This window comes from Gopherus evgoodei, chromosome 8, assembly GCF_007399415.2.
Source record: "Gopherus evgoodei ecotype Sinaloan lineage chromosome 8, rGopEvg1_v1.p, whole genome shotgun sequence".
NCBI lineage: Eukaryota > Metazoa > Chordata > Testudines > Testudinidae > Gopherus > Gopherus evgoodei.
The window spans coordinates 59,898,758-59,914,456 of NC_044329.1; the positions used below are offsets into that span (position 1 = coordinate 59,898,758).

Genomic DNA, 15,699 nt, shown 5'->3' on the forward strand with positions numbered 1-15,699 from the left:
ATTCATTCCCTGCAAACTATAAGTGATCAAAGCACATAATGGAAAAAAAGCACAATTCCCTACCTTAAAACATAACATCACCCAAAACTTCAAGAACACACATAAAAATTTGTCCCTTTACATGAAACTCAATCCATAGCGAAGAGTGTCAGTGCTATAAAAATTCCTCACTCAAGTAGTCAAGGGGTGAAGACTCTACATAATTGTTATCACATCTTTACTAAATTTTGTTTTCTTTTTAAAAATTACTTAGAAAAAAATATGTATTATTTACTATTTTACCTCTTCTTTCTTGTTCTCCAGACTACATTTAAGCTCAAGGATTTCATTTCCCTTTTCCCTGGAAATAAGCAAGAGTTCATCTGTTTTGGCTTTCAACTCGGTGTGCAACCACGTGTTCTGATTCTGTAATAATTCCTTTTCTTGCTCCAACCTTTTCTCACGATACTAAAAATAAAATTGTGAAAGACAGCATGATAAAACTAAATAAATCAGCACTCGTAACAAGACTACTTTCTATGCAAAACTTCTTCACAAATTGCATGTGTGTGTATCAGTGGCTAGCTCATGTTTGGAGTTAATGATGCACCCACCCATGCATAGCCATGCATCCATAAGCCTCACCAAGTTAGAATGCCTTTTTCCTGTCCTCAAGCTTCAGGAAACAATTCAGCTGTGACATATGCCTACTCCTGGATCCTTGCTATCATTTTACAAATGAGAATAACGACTCTAGCATTGGAATTCTAAGACTGTTAACCTGTCTCTTCAATCAGTAGCATAAACCTTCCCCTGCTGAGGTATTAGTGTCAGGTACAAAGTAGAAAGCACATTATAAAGGCAAAAAAATGTGTCCAACATCATGTAAGGATATTATTTACCATTTAAGTTTCAGTAGGGGCCAAAGGCCATAATTAGCGTTGGAGACCCATTGTGCTATGCTTGACACAAACACAGAAAAATATGACCCAGCCTTTAAAAAACAGGAATTACAGAAAATTAAAATAGAGTGCTAACACAGATCCCCACTTCTGTAGACTTAAAAACTTAATGAATCTGTCTAAGGAGAGACTAGGTTAAACACCACATATAAGCCTCAAAGTATCAAAAGGGTCGGTGTGCCAATACTATAATCGTAACAAAACAATAGTTTGCTTACTTGTTTGACTATATGAAGGCTTCTTGCCTCAAACAGAAACACTTAAGGACAAAATGATCCTGAGGAAGAGTGAGGAATACACTCAGGTTTCATAACTTCAGTAAGCCAAATACAGATTCATGCTATTTGGCTGAATCCATGTGTAACAGGTCCCTGGGGACTGAACCAGGGACCTCTTGACCTAGAAGCACAACCGTCTGAGCTAAAAGACCAAGCCCATTTACTTGCAAGTAGTAGCATATTCAAACCTTTGTAAGTGTTCGTACTACTAGAATGGAACAAAAAGCTATATTGTGTTAGCTAGGGATATACAAAGAATAACATTTTCCAGAAATATCTAGGGAACTCCATATGGCTGCCCTACAAATCTCCTGGAAAGCAACTGATACAGATGCCAATCTAGTGCTGCACAAGTGTAAATTAATATGACTTTGAATTACTAAAGAGAAGCAATGTGAAATGCCAACAGATAATATTTTGACATGGCTCACTGTTGAACTGAGTGTTCCAGTTTCACATGAAATAAAAAAACTGGATGTATGCTATGAGGACTCTAGTCTGGTACAAATAAAAGATAAGGGACCTTCTAACATTAAGCTCAGAAAGTTAATCGTGGGATGAGCAAGGAATATATATTAGCAAGATAAATGACTAAGGTCATTTGACCAAGGTCAAACTTCCGAGCACTGCCTTTGGAAGTTAATTTAGAATTCTCTAGGGCTGTTTCCTTGAGAAAATGAATACGGGTTGGATCAGCTACTAGAGCAGGGGTCTCAAACTCAAACAACCAGGAGGGCCACATGAGGACTAGTACATTGGCCCAAAGGCCGCATCAATGACATCCCCGTCCCGCTGTCCCCACCCCCACTCAACCCCTTCCATGAGGCCCCGCCTCTAAAGTCCCCACCCCAACTCCACCCCCTCCCTGCCCCTATTCCAAAGCCTTTCCCAAATCCCCGCCCGAGCATCCCCTTTTTGCCACCTCCTACCCTGAGTGCGCGGCTCCCCATTCCTCCTCCTCCCTCCCTCCTGTAAAGCGCTAAGTGCCGCCAAACAGCTGTTTGGCAGCAGCAAGTGCCTGGAGGTAGGTAGAGGGGGAACGTGGAATACTGAGGCGGAGGAGGCAGTGGGGGAGGAGAGCTTGGTGGCCACAACTCGGGGGGGGGGGGGGCGCTTGGCAGGCCGTGGCTAATAACTCCACAGGCCATGTGTTTGAGACCCCTGCACTACAGCGTTATCACTACAACCAGGAATGAAGTCTAGAAAGTTGATTTCATGGATATTGGCAGCCTAGAGTAAGACCAGTCTGCATGAATTACAGAAAACAATTCAACAGTTTAATCTTATTGGAAGGTTACAAATGACATATTCTTGTTGTGACAAAGATGTTTGCCTGTGTCCTTTGAAAGAAGACCCATTTTATACCACATGTAGTTATCTTCTTACTGATACCTACATAATTGATGTCTTTTTAGTGGAACGCTCACTAGTGACAAGGGTAACCCATGTAAAACACTGCTTACCTTCACAGAGACATCTGATGTTTGAAGCTCATCCAGTTTTAATTGTAGCTCCACTTTTGCTGAGTTTGCTTCCGTAAGTTTTTCATTTAGACGTTTAACATCCTCTAGAAAAATCAGAGACAATGTAAGATGCTAAACATCCAAAACAGTATCAGTTATTATTATAAATAAACCAGATTTAGTCACTTAGAAATGAAGGCTACCAGTTTATGAGGAGACTGTTAGCAATTGCCAATATGTGTCTCTGCACAATTAAATATCACCTAGCATGCTATTGGGCTTTTCCCCTGACTTGACATTTCCCCCACCACTTTCGTCTACCAATCTGACTCCTGTTCTTTACTGATCTATTAATAGGAGTTACCCATACAAATTCGGATAATTAACCATTATTGAGTTTAGGTTTAAGTCTGACTCACAAAGCAGGTGTAAACTCAGTTACAGTTTAAGCGTATTTACTGGTCATACCATTTAAGTGTTCAATTTCTTGAGAGCGTCTCTCACTCGTTCGAACCAAATCTCTCTTTTCACCTTCCAATTCTTCTTTTGCTCTAGTAAGCTGACTCTTCAATTAAAAAAAAAAAATCAGTTTTATGTTAAGAGTCATGGTCATTCTTAAACTTACTACGGCATTTTCCCTGTATGATAGTAAGCAGAGGTTATCATCCTAACCATTTCTAATGAATGTGTGAAAGCAATCCTACTATTAGTACAGAAGAAGGTGTACACAGGAATTGCTCAAGCAAGTCAGTTACTGAAACAAACAAACTGGAATCTTGTGTCCCCCTTTGATTTCCATTACTGTGCTGAGCATCTGTTCAGTTCTGACACAGAGGGAAGAATCAACATAACTTCTTGCAACACCCTTAAATTTTCTTGGAGGTTTCATCCTATGCCCTGGAATAATTTATGAAATGTAATCTCAGTCTGAGATGGTAGAGGATATCACCTTCTTTACCTATAAATGTAATCTGAGAGTACACTAAAAGGGGTACATGTTCAAGAAAAGAAAAAAAAAAACAGACTTATCAGCCACTCTAGGAGAACTGTTTATTGAACAGTGATTTTTTTTACTCCTACTTTTGCTATTCAACTGCTACAGAGATTTCCTCACAGGTGCAAGACAGACAGATTTCCTCTGGACTCCAGTAAGCATAGAGACAGCTGGAGTCCTTATGGGTTTCCAAACTCTCAAATAAAACTTGTTCTGGATGTGCCTAAGGATAAAGCCTAGAACCAGAACTGCGGTATCAACAAAAGGTACTCCAGTCACAACATTAGTTCTCTGAATTGGTTTTATTTGGTGAACAAATTAGACCACACGCTATTAGCTACAGACTAATCAAAGGACCAGAGTGGGGAAAAAGAAATTGCGAAGAAAGTCATCAATAGCATGGGCTGGTCTACACAAGACAGTTGCACTGATTGAACCAAGAATATCAATTTGAAACCAATTTTGTTAAACTGCTGTAAACCCCTGTGCAGAAACTTTTGTTTCAGTTAAAGTAAGACTTCTGAGGTTTAATTTAATTTGTTTGGGAACACTTTTAAGCTATGCTAAAATAAGTAACTCTTAATCAGAAATAAGAGTGTCTGCCCTGGAGCTTGCACTGGGACTTGAAGAGCACAACTTTCCTACATACACAACACATTATTTGCACCAAGCTATCCACCTGAAGAATGGATCATATCTAGCTTTTGATTGTCAAGACTCTAAACAAAACATGCACCCTAAATTCTAAAGGGTTTCAACTATCTGTTGCTACATTTGCATACTCAGTGATTCCTATACCTGTATGGTTGCATTGCGATCATGAGCCGCTTCAAGTTCTTTGTTTTTCTCATGCAATGATTTCAACTGCTCATCTGTTGGAGGAGAGGAACAAGGAGGGAAAATTAAGGAAACGTTTTGGTATTAACAGAACACATGCATTAGTTATATCCAGTTGGTAAAATTCATGTTCCTGCTTTAGAATAATACAAAACTGAGAAGAGAAAAATTTCCCCCAAATTAAAAATCCAACATACAAATAAATCATTGACCAAATTGGCACTCTTGTAATTAAAAACAAAAGTAGTTTTATTCCTACTCATCTGCTTTCTGAAAACAATACTCAGAGGAAGGAGTATCAGAGAAGCCACTGACAAATCAGTCTCAGGCATGATCCTGCAACCTGACCCTTATGGGCATATGTGGGCATTGCAGAAATCGGTTTGTAGAATGTAACCCTTAGTTCCTTGAGTAGAATATGAATCAGATGTTTACTCCAGTAAAACAGACTGAAAGCCTGTAGAAAGCAGGGACTTGAACTAAAAATATCAATTACTTTCTTTGATAGGGGTTGGCAACCTTTCAGAAGTGTTGTGCCGAGTCTTCATTTATTCACTCTAATTTAAAGTTTTGTGTGCCAATAATACATTTTAATGCTTTTAGGAGGTCTCTTTCTATAAATCCATAATATATTACTTTACATAGGACAATAGTTTAGTTAATAAGGTTTTTAAAAAGTTTAAGAAGCTTCATTTAAAATTAAATAAAAATACTGAGCCCCCAGACCAGTGGCCAGGACCCGAGCAGTGCGAGTGTCACTGAAAATCAGCTCACGTGCAGCCTTTGGTATGCGTGCCATAGGTTGCCTACCCCTGTTCTATGAAATGAAAGAAGTTTGGTTGACAGATTTTTCTTTCTTATTTAGATTTTTAAGCATTTCAAAATAAGTTCAAAAGATTTAATTATTATAAGCAAAAATAACTTTCCAATGTACTAATTAACGTGTAGTTATACTTACTAAGTTTGTTTAGCTCCTGACGGAGAGTCTGACATTCCTGTGTCTCGTTTACAAGTCTCTCTTGACTTTGAGCCAGACGCTTTTCCACTTCAAAATACTGTTGTTCTGCAGAACACCACATTATATTAACACTACTTCACAATCAGCTTTTATTAGAGAACCATATCTAGAAGAAAATGCAACTATAAACAATGCTCTTTCAGTAGATCCTGAAGAAAAAATATTGCTACCTACTGTTAAGCACTGTTTAAATAATTTTGTTACTATGGTCAGATCTGTTTTACATTTCTCCAAGTGCATTGCCCTAAAGCAGTGGTCTCCAACCTTCTTACGCACAAGATCACTTTTTGAATTTAAGATCAACACAGGATCTACCCTGATCCCTCACCAAGGCCCTGCCCTACTCACTCCATTCCCCCCACCCCCGTTACTTGCTCTACCCCACCCTTACTCACTTTCACGAGGCTGGCGTGCAGGAGGCGGTGCAGGCTCTGACCTGGGTCCGAGGGGTTCAGAGTGTGGGAGGGGGCTCCAGGCCGAGCCTGGGGCAAGGTGTTGGGATGCAGGAGTGAGAGGTGAAAGCTCTGGGAGGGAGTTTGGGTGCAGGGGTCATATGGTCACACTGCACCTAATCTCATAAAAACCACTGGACATTTAATGGGTTTTACTTTTTATTAGTGTCATTTGTGGTTTACAGATCAAAAATCTTTCAGGGATTGTCACAAATCAGTGGGGCGTGCATTGGCTGAGCCGGGGCAGGGAGTTTGGGTGCAGGAGTCAGGGGTGCAACCTCTGGAAGAGAGTTTGGTGCAGTAGGAGGCTCTGCGCTGGTGCAGAGGATTGGGGTGCAGGAAGGGGTAAGGGCTGAAACTCTGGGAGGGAGTTTGGATGCAGGAAGTGGCTCCAGGTTGGGCCAACATGTTGGGGTGCAGGAGAGGGTGGGGGAGCAGGCTCTCAGAGGGAGTTTGGTGGGGTGCAGGAGTGCGTGCAGGCTCCAGCTGGGAGGCACTTACTACAGGCTCACCACACTGCTCCTGGAAATGGCTGGCTGCTGGTACATCTTTGCAGCCCCTGGTGCAGGGGAGGGGAAAGGGGAGGGTCCCTGTGCCCTGCCCATGCCCACAAGTGCTGCTTCTGCTTCCCAGCCAATGGCAGCTGCAGGGACAGTGCTGGGGCAGCATGCAGAGCCACCTTCTCACCCCACCACCTTCCCCTCAGGGGTCACAGAGACGTGCTAGCAGCGAGCTGCTTCCAAGAGTGGCATGGGGCCAGGGCGGGCGGGTAGGCAGCGTGCCTGCCTGAGCCTGCTGCACCACCAGATTGTTAGTGGTCTGGAGATCGCGATCGATGGACAGGTTGGTCACCACTGTCCTAAAATCTGGTCTACTCCAGTTTTTGGATTGATTTCACTATATTAGTTTAGCAACATATAGCTAAATTAGTGAAATTCCTTAGTGTGGTCAGTTATACTTATGCCAATATAGCTTATTTCTAAACCAATATAATTAAATCAGGGTAAAACTGTGTGTAAATTCACCCTTAAAATCTTAACTTGGGAAACTGTTAACAACAATGATTTCTGGTCAAGAACGTTTTTGTATGGGTACATCACTATGGACTTTGAAAATATCACAACCAGAAGTAACACTGATATGTAAAGGTTATTGCTTTATAACTGAAATAAAAGTCACACTTCAGATTTTCTATACAGGTCTGTCGCATCTTACGCGCATTTAACATGCGCGATTTCAGCTTTACGCGGTTGGCAAAAAAAAAAAAGAGAAAAATAAATTTAAATACTGTTTCTGTAGTGTGGGCGATTCTGTCTGCCATTCAGCTCAATGCAATTTTGACTATATGCGGTTTTCGCTTTACGCGCTAATCGCGGAATGGAACCCCAGCGTAAGATGAGACAGATCTGTAGTGTTCCAGAACGCTTTGTAAATATCTGAGATAATATTTCTGGTGATCTACTATTTTCTTGGAATAACAGCAAGAAAGATTAGCGGACTTTTAGATAAGTGCTCTTTTCTTAATATGTACTATAAACCTTTCTCAGTCTAAACTACATCAGTTTCAAATAATGAAGTAGCACAAGCTTGTATATGAGAATCTCAAAGTTTACAGACAACCACTAGCCTACTTAAACTGAAATTCCACTATAAATACTTGGAAGATTAAAAGTTTTACTTGGGTAAAATGGTTTATAAAAATGATAATAAATAATACTTCTATAGTCTTCCAATAAAGTATCACAAAACATTTTCAACCAGTAATGATTTATATTCAAAAATACCACTATAGGGCAGGAATATTATCACTATTACAGAGGAAATCTGTGGCCGAGCTGAGATATGAACTCTTGATTCTACCCACTGTTTCACCTATGCTCAATTATTAAACAATGCTCCTGCCCCGCTCTTCAATACCCTAATAATACTTGGCTCTTAGACAGCACTTTTCATTGTCAGATTTCTAATTGCTCTACAAAGATCAGAATCATTAATGTCATTTTACAAACAAGGAAACTGAGTCACAGGGAAGGGAGGTATCTTGCCCAAAGTTACCCAGTCACAGAACCAGATATTAAATCCAGGTCCCAGTTGTCTGTTCTAGCCACTAAGATATGATGCCTTCCTGAGTGGGCCCAGGGCAATAAAATAAGATTATATCATCACAGTCTCTAAGATAGTAAGAGTTAAATGCCATGTGGGACCACCAGATAGCCCAATACCCGGATTAGTATTACAGTCCTCAGGAAACGAAAGTGTTACAAGAATCATCTCCAGTCCATCCTTTAAAAGCCTTGCTTCAAGCATTGGCAGATTATCTGGAAAGGTTCAAGCCTCAAACATGGAGTTTATTGGAAGTGTTGCTAGATTGGGCCCACTCAGAGTATGTCTAGACTGCAAAAAACAACTAGGAAAACAAAACACAGCAGTGAGTCTCAGAGCCTGGGTCTACAGACCCAGGCTTGTACTACAGCATTAAAAATAGTCGTGTATACGTTCCCACTAGAGCACAGGCTTTGAAACCCTCCCCATCTCTAGGGCTCAGACTCCAAATGGGAATATCTGCATGGCTATTTTTCCTGCCATAGGCCTGCAGACTCACTGCAGCAGGTGCTTTTTTGCAGCGTAGATCAAACAAACCTCTGATGCTCTTCCTCAAGCATCTGGCTAACGATGCTCTTCCTCATGCATCTGGCTAACTTGGGGAGCAGCTAAAGAATCTCACTCAGCAGGACGTACACCCCCCTTGACTTTAAATTATTTTTAAGAGTTTTAATGTAAAGTAATAACACACTAAGAACAGACTCCTGCTGTGGTTTAAAAACACTGCGACCCAGAGCTTGAGTGGAAAACAAGAGTGTAAAAATTCAAGGAATCTTCCTCACAGAACAAATGCATCATATTCAGCCATTGCAGTTTTACAGATGTAAAAGCCGTGGGGAATATTTTATAACCCCATGTCAGCAACATGAGACCTCCACACAGCATTGCCTCCAGCACTGTCCCTTGGCTTCTTGGCTCAGGCTCTGTGACGACGATTAGCCAGTGTCCCCTGTAGTCCACCTCCCGCCAAACAGGCGCAACTCGAAACTCGGTCCCTCCGGTACTCAGTGGTGGTGAACCTCGCTGCGGGGCAGCACCCTGCGCCCAGCGCCGCGGGAAGGCCGCCTGCCCTCGCCCCGGCCCGTGACACCGATGAGGGCCCCGGCCACGCGCACGGCAGCAGACTCAGGTCCGGACCCTGCAGCAGGAGCAGCCCAGCAGGGACAGCACCGTATAAATATCCCCCCTCACGCCCAGCCCCTTCCCCCCGCCCCGCCACTCACCGCTGTCCACCTTAAAGCGCTCGTGCCTGGCTCGGAGCCCATCGATCTCGCTCTGCTGATCGGCCAGGAAGCGCTCCAGCTTCACCTGCACCGGCTTGGGAAGCTTGGCCAGCTCGGCCCGCTCCAGGACCTGCTGCAGCACCGCAGCCATGTTGGGAGGCAGCCTCTCCTACCTCTCTGTGCCGCCCCGCGGAGAAGGGAAACAGCGCGGCAACATCACCCTCAGGCTCGCATAGAGCATGCGCATTAGCCGTCCTCCAGCGGGAGTCATGGGAAACGTAGTGTTAAACCTCCACCGGACGCAGAACTCCTGTGCGAAAACTTCCGGCGGTAGCGTCCTGTCCGCCATGTTGAGTGAGGCACTGCGCCCTAGCCTGTCTGATTAGACCTGGTGAACTCAGAAAGAGGCTCAGAAGGGCAGCTTGTTAGTTTGGAGCTGTAGAAAGCAACAAAGAGTCTTGCGGCACCTTATAGACCAACAGATGTATTGGAGCATGAGCTTTCATGGGCGAATGCCCACTTCATCAAACGTCACAGAGAGGCATCTTTGATGGTTAGCAGTAAAGCTGGATAAGCAAGGAAGAGGCGGTGTTACGTCCGCCACACACAAGATGGCGGACCATGTTTGGCCGTAATACCCGGCGCCCATTCTCCAGCCATTAGGCTCAGTGATTCGACTACGTCATCAACCTACGCTTCGAGAGTTCACGCGTTGAGACGGGAGCAGAGGCGCAGCCAGGCGATGTGACGTGTGGGACACACCTGTGCTGGGCGTGGGGAGAGCTGTGAGAGAAACTGGTGCCGCTGCCCAGTAAGCAGGTGAGGCGGCTGTGGCGGTGGGTAGAGGAGCGGGGAGGCTGGCTGGCTCAGCCGAGGGGGCCCGGCCCGGCCCCTTGGACATAGGAATCTGTCCTGGCTGGGGCAGAGGAAAATGTGTCTGAAGGGCGGTGGGTGTCTGACCTAGCTGAGGGAGGGGGAGGTCGAACTGCGGGAGGGAATGGTGGGAAATGTTTCCCCTCTGTGGCACTAGCTGGCGCCTCTGGCTGTGGTTCAGTCAAGAGAGGTGGATCCTGTTGTACCCCCCCCCCCCATCTGCTTGCACCTTGTACTCCTAGTCCTTGGGAGCTGGAACGTCGCCCCTCAGCTCTGTAGTGTAGATCTGAACTTTTTAGTTAGTGCCTTTGGAAGGAGCGAGTCAAATTGATTGAGGTACGTGAGCATGGCGGGACGGGGAAAGCGAGAAAAATCCCCTGAGTTCTTCCCATATGTCCAGATCCTACATTTTGCTTTCAAGGATTTTTTTTTTTAAGCTGCAAATGGAAGGTGTAAAACTGGCTCGTTTGACAGACTTCACAGTGACTTAAAAAATAAGTTATGTCTGAAGAAGGGAAATAAGAATGTTTGCAAAGTACAAATATTGTAGAATGTAACTGAGCAGGACTGGTCTTTCATTTTTCTAGGCTGCAGGTGTTTGCTGCTATTTTGATTATAAGTTAGCAATAGTGGTCTGACTGTGAGAATTGGGAATGTGTGAGTGAGCAAGAGGAAGTGAACTACTCCTAAAACAGTAAGAGTTGGAGGTTGTTTCATAGATCACTTGTAAATGATTTTTTCCTAGATTTTAAATTAAGATATTTGATTTGATATGTCAATTTCATATATGTTACCATATTTGAAATACCTCTTTTTCATACAAGTATGTTAAGAATAAACGAATACATTTTCCTGTGCCATAAAGAGACTTTTAGAACTTCAGTGAAGTGATTACAGGTATAAAGCTCATTGTAACTTTGTTAATGGTCACTGTCATGCTAATACATTCAGGGTGTTTTTCCAACACTTTTTATTTCTGTACACTTAACATACTATGCCTTATGTCCTCAGATTAAGTACCTGAAGCGGTAGAATAATAATATTCTCTTTTTATAGATGGAAATTAGACTAAGCTTGCGGTAATGGGCAGAAGCTATTTTGTGGAAGAAGCTGTTGGACAGTATCTTTCAGACTTCAGCACAAAACCAAAGGCTTGTGTCACTGGCCTGTTGATAGGGCAGGTAAGTATTTAAATCTATATGAAAATGAATAGGCTTCTGTGTTGTGGATGTGTAACTCAGATTAACATTATGTTCATATAGAGTTTGTAATAACACTTCTTTATGTAGCCGCTAGAGTAAAGAACCTGTGTTAGTGACTTGAGCAATTTTGCATCCCACATCAATATCAAGCTATGGACTTGATCCTGCTCTCATTGACTTTAATGGTGTAGGATCAATCCCGTAAGCTTAATGTTGAACTTGTATGAGACAGGAAGGGGATATTTTGACAAAGGACATCAGGGCAAAACCATACTCTTATAAAAGCTGCCATGGTACCCGTGGAACACTTAGAAACTTGGTTTTTGAAATCTTGTCTGAAAGATACAGTAAATGGCATGGAATTACATTTATGCACCTCCAAAAAGATGAAGGGCTTACCTAACTCTGCTGTGTTTCGAACTTGTGTTTCCAAGTAGTCTGGGATATTGGTAGGAGTTGCATGCTTGTGTTGAAATGAGACTATCTCTTCAGGTATTAAACCATAAAGTGGAGATGAGACTGAAGGTGATAGCAGCAACATTTTGTCTTTATCTCACATTTCTGTTCCTTTATTTTCTTTCACGTTTTGCTGTCAGTGTGAAACCAGTTGTAATAGAATGACAGAGAGCAAATGTTACCGGTCTTTCAACTGCCACTGAAAATATGTCCTGTCATTAATATTTTGAGAGACCTAGAACACACTGGAGTTATTTGACAATGACTTTTTTAAGTGACTGTTTTAAAAAGTGTCTGCTTATATATATATATAATTTGTGAATAATTAACATAAAATACGTTACCATTTTGATTTCTCCCACATTTGCCCTGCCCAAAACTACTAATCTGTTGTTTTTTCATTGTTACTGTCATAGGTTTCACCGCCGACTCTGGACTTTAGAGTACAGATGTGGGGACCTGCATGTGAACCCCTAAACTGAATTACTAGCTTAGATCCGGTCTGTCTGCCACCACCCAAATAGTTTGAGTCATTTGGGAAACTCTGTCTCCCCCCCAAAACCTTTCCCTCCCTGGGTAGCCTTGAGAGACTCCTCCACCAATTCCTGGTGAGTCCAGATCCAATCCCCTTGGATCTAAAAACAAGGAAAAATCAATCAGGATGTTAAAAAAGGTTTTTAATTAAAGAAAAGAAAGGTAAAAGAAAACCCTCTGGGAGATAACATACAAGATGATCTCACAGACAACAGATTCAAAACACAGAAGATGTTCCCCTGGACAAAAACTTAGTTACACAAAAATTATCCAATTTGATTATTCTCTAATGCCCAAGACAAGTTACAAAAAAAATAAACATAAACCTATTTATTCCCCTTTACTAATACTCACTACTTGATAAGAGGCTGATTTCTGGAGCTTTCCCACTCTGGTAAAAACAGAAACTGACTCTGAAACAAAGGAAACTTCCCTCCTTCCTTTTGAAACATCTTATCCCTCCATTGGTTCCTCCGGTCAGGTGTCAGCTAGGCTAGGTGAACTCCTTAACCCTTTACAAGTAAAAGAGTCATTAACCCTTAACTATCTGTTTGACAGTTACCTTGTCCTCCTGTTTATATTCTTTTCTCTTCCCGTTGTGTCATCATGTTTCAAACGCAAATTCTTTGGGTTGAGGCTGCCCCTTTTTTAAAAAATAATAATAATGATAATTATATGTATAGCCTAGCACAGGGGTCGGCAACCTATGGCTTGTGTGCCAAAGATGGCATGGGAGCTGATTTTTAATGGCATGCTGCTGTCTGCCAAGGTCCTGGCCACCGACCCTGCTCAGCCCACTGCTGAACCCAGGCTGGGTGGGGCCAACGGCCAGGACCTCGGCAGGTAGCAGCAGTAAAAATACTGCCCGGCCCAGCCTGCTCTTCTGTGCCTCCACCAGCAGCCAAGCTCCCCCCTCCCCCACCTCTTCCCCCAGCGTGCTGGGTTCCTGCAGCCGAACAGTTGGTGGCCCAGGAGAGGAAGAAGCAGAGCCGGAACCAAAGGCACAGCGTGCTCGCTGCTCTGGAGAAGCTGTGGGGACGGGGTCTTGGGGAAGGAGGGTGGAATCAGGGCATATCCCCTCCAGCCCCTGCCGTGAGCCGCTCAGGGCATGACTCCTGAATCCCTCCCACACACACAGCCCTGAGCCCTGCAGCCCCCAGGCCTCTAACCTGACCCCTCCACCCCCCATGACCCCAGCCCTGACTCCGGCACCCCCCCCACATACCCAGTTCCCCCACATGCCATACCCTGACTCCTGCAGCCCCTTCACACACACCCAGCCATCTGCCCTGATTCCTGCACCCCCCATATATACCCAGCCCCCCCACACCCCATGCCCTGACTCTTGCACCCCCCACATCCCCACCCCAACCCTCAGCACCAAACAGAAGCTCCTGCACACACACACCCAAATTCCCACCTGCACTCCTCACATCAAATGGGAGCTGCCCAGGTAAGCGCTCCACACTCAAGCCTCCTGCCCCACCCCTGAGCCCTCTCCCTCATTCTAGCTCCTGGCCAGACCCTACACCCCAAGCTCCAGCCTGCTCCTTCACCCTCAGCCCTTTGCTCAGTGCACTCCCACCTTTCGCTTAGTGCAGAGAGAGAGAGAGAGAGAGAGAGAGGAAGAGAATGGGCTAAAACCAGGGAGAAGGTTCGTACCCACTCTGTGTGGGCAGGGCTGGGACCCCAGACCGGCAGCGAGCTGAATGGGGCTGGCAGCCGGGACCCTGGCTGGTAGGAGTTGGCGGATGGAACCCCAGATTGGCAGTGGGCTGAGCGGCAGCGGGCTGAGCCGCTCAACCCACTGCCGGTCTGGGTCCTGGCCACCAGTCCCGCTCAGCTCGCTGCTGTTCTGGGGTTCTGGCTGCCAGCCCCTTGCCAGCCAGGGTCCCGGCCTCAGGCCCCGCTCAGCCCGCTGTGGGCCTACGTGCCCCAGGCCGGCAGCAGGCTGAGCAGGCCGGCAGCGTAAGGGCAGCATTTTAATTTAATTTTAAATGATGCTTCTTAAACATTTTAAAAACCTGATTAACTTTACATACGACAGTAGTTTAGTTACATAAAATATAGACTTATAGAGAGATTCCTTCTAAAAAAATTAAAATGTATTACTGGCACATGAAACCTTAAATTAAAGTGAATAAATGAAGACTCGGCACACCACTTCGGAAAGGTTGCCGACCTCTGGTCTAGCACAATGGAGCGTTTGTCTCTAACTGTATCGTCTAGCTCAGTGGTTTTCAAACTTTTTTTCTGGTGACCCAGTTGAAGACAACTGTTGATGCCCATGACCCAACAGAACTGTGATGAGAGATTTGGGCTGTGGGAGAGGCTCAGGACTGGGGCAAAGGGTTGAGGTCGGGGGTGAGGGCTGCGGGGTGGGGCCGGGAATGAGGGGTTCAGGGTGTAGGAGGGCACTCTGGGCTTGTGCAGAGGGTTGGGGTGCAGGAGGGGGTCAGGGCTGTGGGCGGGGGGGCAGGCTCTGGGCTGGGGATGAGGGGTTTGATGTAGAAGGGGGCTCCAGGTTTGGGGGGAACTCAGGGCTGGGGCATGGGAGGGTGTCAGGGCCCTGGGCTGGGGATGAGGGGTTTGAGGGGGTGCTTTGGGGGTGGAGGGAGCTTCAGGTTTGAGGGGGGTGCTGAGGGTTGGCGTGCGGGCGGGGGTGAGGGCTCTGGGCTGGGGCCAGGGATGAGGAGTTTGGGGTGAGGAAGGAGCTCTGGGTTTGGTGGGGCTCAGGGCTGGGGCAGTGGGTTAGGGCACAGGCTTACCTTGGGCGGCTCCTGGTCAGCTGTGCAGTGGGGGTGCTAAGGCAGGCTTCCTGCCTGTCCTGGCACTGCAGACTGCGTTGCACCCCAGAAGTGGCCAGCAGCAGGTCCAGCTCTTAGGCGGAGGCACTGTGCTCAGGACCGGGACAGCGCATGGAGCCCTGTTACCTCCCCGCTTAGGAGCCGGCCCTGCTACTGGCTGCTTCCGGGCCGCAGTGCGGTATCAGAACAGGTAGAGACTAGCCTGCCTTATCCAGGCAGCACCGCCTATGGGACCTTTAATGGCCCGGTCGGTGGTGCTGAGCAGAGCCGCCGCTACCCAGTGCCTTACATTCCACAACCCAGTACTGGGTCATGAACTGCAGTTTGAAAACCACTGCTCTAGCTGCCATTGCAATGCAATTATTAGCTTCTGTTTGTGTTATATGCTGTAGATTATTTCTTCTTTCTGGATCTTGGGTCAGTGATGGTGGTCATTTTCTTCATGAAACAAATAAGAATCCTCTTAGAAAAAAATTGCAGCCCTCAAAGTTGTGTTCTTTGCTAGCTTCTGGTTGTTC

General features: G+C 45.2%; 2 protein-coding genes across 11 annotated transcripts in view; one reads left to right on the forward strand and one right to left on the reverse strand.

Annotated features, from left to right (window-relative positions):
* Window positions 1-9,541, reverse strand: part of TPR (translocated promoter region, nuclear basket protein) — a 79,861-nt gene extending 70,320 nt beyond the window's left edge. For all 3 annotated transcript variants that reach the window (XM_030572671.1, XM_030572670.1, XM_030572669.1), the window contains exons 1-6: window positions 9,310-9,541; window positions 5,472-5,576; window positions 4,475-4,548; window positions 3,151-3,247; window positions 2,683-2,786; window positions 283-447 (exon numbers count right to left, since the gene is read on the reverse strand). In XM_030572671.1, coding sequence (XP_030428531.1) covers window positions 283-447; window positions 2,683-2,786; window positions 3,151-3,247; window positions 4,475-4,548; window positions 5,472-5,576; window positions 9,310-9,460 — 696 coding nt within the window. In that variant the 5' untranslated portion in view covers window positions 9,461-9,541. The remainder of the gene's footprint in view (window positions 1-282; window positions 448-2,682; window positions 2,787-3,150; window positions 3,248-4,474; window positions 4,549-5,471; window positions 5,577-9,309) is intronic.
* A 176-nt stretch (window positions 9,542-9,717) lies between these two features.
* Window positions 9,718-15,699, forward strand: part of ODR4 (odr-4 GPCR localization factor homolog) — a 40,393-nt gene continuing 34,411 nt past the window's right edge. Inside the window, exons 1-2 of one of the 8 annotated variants that reach the window (XM_030572678.1) lie at window positions 9,718-10,128; window positions 11,239-11,363. In XM_030572678.1, coding sequence (XP_030428538.1) covers window positions 11,265-11,363 — 99 coding nt within the window. In that variant the 5' untranslated portion in view covers window positions 9,718-10,128; window positions 11,239-11,264. Of the gene's footprint in view, window positions 10,129-11,238; window positions 11,364-12,416; window positions 12,449-15,699 lie in introns of those variants that run through there. The other 7 variants (XM_030572680.1, XM_030572675.1, XM_030572676.1 and 4 more) reach the window with 7 other exon arrangements.